The 5,573-nt window shown below is 32.1% G+C and overlaps 1 protein-coding gene across 1 annotated transcript; it reads left to right on the forward strand.

The window, feature by feature from the left end:
* Nucleotides 1-726: 726 nt before the first annotated feature.
* On the forward strand, nt 727-5,308 carry LOC124358502 (protein takeout-like). Its single transcript, XM_046810796.1, has 2 exons — nt 727-904; nt 5,202-5,308. The coding sequence occupies exons 1-2, from the start codon at nt 727-729 to the stop codon at nt 5,306-5,308; spliced, it is 285 nt and encodes a 94-aa protein (XP_046666752.1).
* The last annotated feature ends 265 nt before the right edge of the window (nt 5,309-5,573 follow it).

Consider the following 5,573-nt stretch of genomic DNA (forward strand, 5'->3'; position numbering starts at 1 on the left):
ACTAGTGCAATGTTCCGTATAAATTAAACCATTATTTGATGGATTAATTTGACCGACAATCTTGTACAAATAATAACAGTAACATTAACGTAATTATGGACACCACGTTTGTACATATTTAGTTATAATTATAATGAATTGATTTTATAGGAAACGAATTATTTATTCTTTGATTTTTTATAGAATTTCATTGTTTTTGCGTTTTAAATCTTAATATTTTTTAATTCTCGGCAAAGGAATTTGCGATTTTAGATAGAATTTGTATATAATATTTTCTTTGATAGACTTACTTTTTATATCGTAGTATAATACACAGGTTGCGTAACATTTCTAGAAACACATTGATACTATTTAAACATTATCAGATACAATTTAAAATCACAATATCATACGGTTATCTTTTTATAAAATAACCATCACTCGTCTAAAATGGGGAGATGTCCCGTAGGGAGTATAATGGAAATGTTAAACGCAAGTCTAGACCAATATGCAAAATTATTCATTGTTAGAATATAATGCCGCAAAGCACACCTCAAAACTTTTAATCGGTCCAAAATGCTCTATTTTCTAATTGAGGAATTCCTAAAATATTTATTTTATCCAGAATGTCGGCCGTTTTAGGTGTACCGTACACTGTACCAAGTTTCTCTCATGTAGTTTTAAATAATATTAAGGTATTTTCAGGCATTTTGCACACCCTATATAACGAAATAGAAAATTTCGTTTATGTTTTTTATCTTTTCCTTGGTTCCAGTTAACGCCAAAGCTAACGTCTCACTCTCCGGGCAGATCATCAAGAAACACGGAGAAGACTATTTACATTATCACAAGATGACAATTAAAATCAAAGTAGTCACTGGGAAACTACGCCTGGACAATCTGTTTGGTGGAGAACCAGTTTTGGGTAAGAGAGTTGCATCAATAACTCAGTACGTATTGTTATGTTAAGATGCCAATCACTGTCAAAGTGTGGATAAACTATTTTACGAGGACTGAGTCAGTCTAAGGTAGATATTCGCCTTACAATTTTGATAGAAGGGAAAACAAATACTACCACATTAAGATAACAAGTTCAAAGCTGACACGGAAGTTTCTACTCTGAATAGACAGTTTGTAAAATCCAAGTTTCAGATCGACGGTTATGTGTTGAACCGGCTGCAGAACTGTTATTCGGGGTCAATCCGTGACAGGTCCGACGCTTACTGAAAGTTATGAAACTTCTCGATCAATGTTTTACTTTAGCTGAACTCCGAGCATCGTTCTTTAACATTTCTGGCAGACTATGTATAACTATATATTAGCTGCCTTGAATCGTATATTTATGTGGCTAGAATAAAGTACTGTCGTAATAAAATCAGTAGTACTTACTAAACCGTTCACGATGGTATTAATCTGTGTACCAGTTTCTAATAATGCAGCTCTCTTATATTGGCTGTCTGGTTGTCTATGGTTTTACTAGCAAATAATCCGAATTTTGGAGTGTTTCTTTATTTTTTAAGGTTTTCAATTTATTTCTAATTTGTTTAGCGAGATGTTATTTAACTGACTTATTGGATTTCTTTAGTTTTTACCGTTAGGGTATTTGATTTTTCAAACAAAGAAGGATATTCCGTAATTGTTGTTAAGAGTAATAAAACAATCTAAGGACGGTTTAAAATCTTTAACCACCATAGAAAAATGTAAAAAAGACATCTTTGTATAACAATAAAACTGAATACAATAAAATTGACAACATTGATTCCAAAATTAAATTTTTGGGATATTGAATTAATATAAAAATAATTTTTATTTCTCATTCCAGCTGTTTAGTGAAAATTGCAGTTGATAGCCCCTCGGAAATTCTAACCCTTTTTTGTTAATTCACTGTTAATCCTGTTCGAAATTTGATTACTTTCTTTATATTGGCTAAAAACATTAAAACATTACTGGTTGCTTCTATTATTCCATACGACTTTTTAAGAATAACATTGGTTTAAGTTTTGTTATACTCACCTTCTCGCGTACGAGCAGTGCTACTAATTTCTGACACCTGGCCAGTCGTTAGTTTAAATTATGCTTTATTTTATCATAGTGAAAAAGTACAACAATTTAAAAAAAGTTTATTGTGCTCAGGAAGAGTTGTATATTACTGTAAGTGTGTAATATATCTCTTAAACTACTCCATAGTATGAACGGCGTATGGCACATATACGAAGTATTTTACTAAAAAGGAAAGTTGAGTAATAACTAAACTTCTAGTTCAAAGCGCTGCCACCGTGTATACAGGGAGGCGGATTTCACCAACAGACCACACACAAAGCTGAGTCTAGCGCAGACTCTTCTTTGATGTTCGTCAGAAAACCTCTATGGTGTGAACCAGGGAACACCTGTCAGTACACTGGTTAAAATATTCTTGCGTTTTTTCTTGCACAATCGTTGTAATAATAAGTAGTTTAGACTATTGGAGATCACGAGTAGCTTATCCTGTAAATGTATTTAATTTTTTAAATAAAGGTTGTTAAGAATGAGTTTTACTAATATCATATTAAAAGAATTAGAACTTAAGTTTGAAATATTTAGTGTCAAATTCAGTTTAGAGATAATTTGATTTTTTAATCATGGATCTTAATGTGCAAGGTGTTAAGTTGAAAAATTCTACTTTACTAGGCTACGAAACAAGTATACGAACTCCTGTTTTTTAAAATAGTTTTTCTTCCTTATTGGTATTGAGATTTTTTCTGTATTTAAAATTAACAATTTCGGGTACTGTCGTATACGTTCTAAGATCTCTAATAAAGTGTTATAAAATGTTTTTTGTTTTCAAAAGGTTACGATTCATCCTAGCCTTTTTTTCAGGGTCTCGTACAGTTTATGTGAGTTCTATTTTAAAATTGTAAAAGCTTTGTTTAACTAATAAATATATTATCCCCATTAAAGCCAAAATCAACTCATAGGGTGTTGCATAAGTTATCTAGAGGCAACACCTCCATCAGACTACAGTTAAAATAGAAACCACCGCATAGCTCAGTTTATAGTTAACATTGCTTGACACAATAAAAACAGTTACCCATTTAACGCAATTGCATTACAACTGTTGAAACTTAACAACATTACAGTCGTGCATTAAAGGTTACAGTACCGGGTACGTAATCATTATATTGCATCGCAATCGGCGTTACTTTCAGTTAGAACCAGTTTACTTCAGCCAATTAAATGTAAAACAAGGGGCATAAACCAACGAATTTTAATAATAACAATATTTGTACCTTGATTAATCTATCTCCTACTGTGGAAAATTATATTTAAAAATTTTAGGAGTTCGAATAAGTCAAAAGTGATATCTTTAAAATGGTAATATATCGAAAACCCGAAGTAATACTAATTAATCCACTGTGTAGTGGATTACAATCGTTTAACAAGTTGCAAAGTTATTGAGCTCAAACAGGTTATTATATTTATTGAAAAAAGATTGCTTATAAATTCTCAGAAACACAATTCCTTATCTAATTAGTAATCTAGAGCAATTCAGATAAGGTTTTAAAACTAATTCTCCCATTGATTTCCTGTATTCAATCTCTTTTGAACATAACGTACAATTCCCCTTAGTAACTTTGAATTCTGTGCTCTACTGTAATCCGTTTTAAGTCTTTCATACTAACTTAGAGTATTGTCAGAGGTTTTATAAATTATAGATTAGAAGTGATCTTTAAAACTTCGTAAAGGACATTGAGATATTGGACGATTGTCTTTTACCGATCCGTCGGTCCAGATAGTAATTATTTAAGCACTAAAGAGCGCGCACATATATGATCAAAGAGCTCCTTCTTGGGGAATGTTAAAGTTTAACTGGCTAATTTGATTTTCATGATTCTCGACTGGTTCTTGTAGTATTGGTTAAAGGAACCTTAAAGCAAATCAGATGCCATTGTGTTTGTTAATTGTGGTTGACAAGAAAGAATTTATCAATAATATCAATATTTTTAATCCCTGTCCAATGAAATATATTTTTATTTAGCGAGTTAAGATGGAATATCGAAGGAAAAGTCATAAATGAATGTTAAACCATAAAATTACTCGTTTTATTTCAGTTCGTATTTCGAAATTGTTTCATGAAACCTCTTTGACAATACCTCCAGCGTTTTCTTCTAACCTAGACTCCAAGGGCAAACCTCATAGGACACCCCTTTAGCCTAGTGCATTCTTATGAATAGTGTTGATTATTCTTCTAACAAATTGGTAATAACCTTTGAATACTATTTTTAGCGCGATCAGGCTGCTTACTTACAGTAGCGACGTTTTCAATTAAATTTTACTTCAGCAGCTCCCACACACATACCGCTCAAGAATTATCTGAAGCTAAGAAACACCCTGAATAGCGTATCAAGCAAAGTAAACTATTTAAATTTACATATTGTCAAGCGAAATGTTGACAAGAACATACGGTAAACAAATCATATTTCTAATAAATGTGCTATGGCTTATTTTCAGTATTGAACTGAAAATATGACCAAAATTATCCTTTTCGATGTTTCACGATACAGTAATACAAGAGTTTCTTTAAGTAAAGAATGATAATTGGGTAGCAATTTTAGAATATTAACAAAAGGTATAAAGAGAGGAGGTAATATGTTAATTGGAGATAAGTCCAAAACTACGAAAATACCAAAAACTACTATATACCGTATATAAATAAATTATTTTTATATATTATGGTAAATGTAAAGATGTAAAGGCCACTATGGTACCAATACTGTGTTTTTAAACCAATGAGACATTAAATTAATTAGCTTTTTCATGTAGCGTAAAGAGGTCGAAGATTTAACATAGTCAGACTATTAACTAAACCTTGACGTTGTAGTTCAACAATTAGAAAAAACCCATAATTCGTAAAAAGTTTATTAAAGGTTACTAGAAACTAAGTCCTTCAGATTTTATATATCACCTATAATTTAAACACTGCAATAGTTCCAGGTTTTTTATTACGTTTATATTTAGACTATGGCCATGTATATTACTGGAGTGAATATAAGGAAGTATTTCAAATACCACAGGATATTGCGTCATTACAGACCAATTAGTATTTGTCCCAAATTTAGTAAATTATATATTTCTTTCCATTTAATCGATGAAAAAATGAGTAATTTATTTCTCCAAGTGAACGCAACTTACCTCAGAGATGTACGTAATTATTGATGATTCTATTTTTATAATTCTGATTGCAGGAGAAGTTATCAACAGTGCCATCAACGCGAACTTCGAACAGTTTATGAACGAGCTGGCGACCTATCGTCGAGAAGGCTTTAGCGAAGTTCATGTTGGAGAGCGCTGACGGTATAGCGTCTTCCTTCCCCTACAAGGACCTTTTTCCCCCCGTCTGACCGACCACGGGCTGCGGACGTGTGCCACCGAGATACTGAGTGAGAATATAGACAATCGCTAGCAGACGCGCTGCTTTGTGATATATGCGAACACTGAACCCTTATGTTACTAATAATTCTTCTATAAGTACGAGTGTAGAGGACTGTGTAGAGTGTAATGGACCATTGTGACATTTCATATGTACTCACAGTACGGAAATAAATTGTATATAATAT

The sequence above is a fragment of the Homalodisca vitripennis genome, chromosome 3 (assembly GCF_021130785.1).
Source record: "Homalodisca vitripennis isolate AUS2020 chromosome 3, UT_GWSS_2.1, whole genome shotgun sequence".
Lineage (NCBI taxonomy): Eukaryota > Metazoa > Arthropoda > Insecta > Hemiptera > Cicadellidae > Homalodisca > Homalodisca vitripennis.

Excerpts from the sequence above, each read along its gene's own strand:
- LOC124358502 (XM_046810796.1), top strand. The coding sequence starts at position 727 with ATGTTTTTTATCTTTTCCTTGGTTCCAGTTAACGCCAAAGCTAACGTC. Across the intron at positions 905-5,201 it reads TGGTGGAGAACCAGTTTTGG|GAGAAGTTATCAACAGTGCC; the intron begins GTAAGAGAGTTG and ends TTCTGATTGCAG.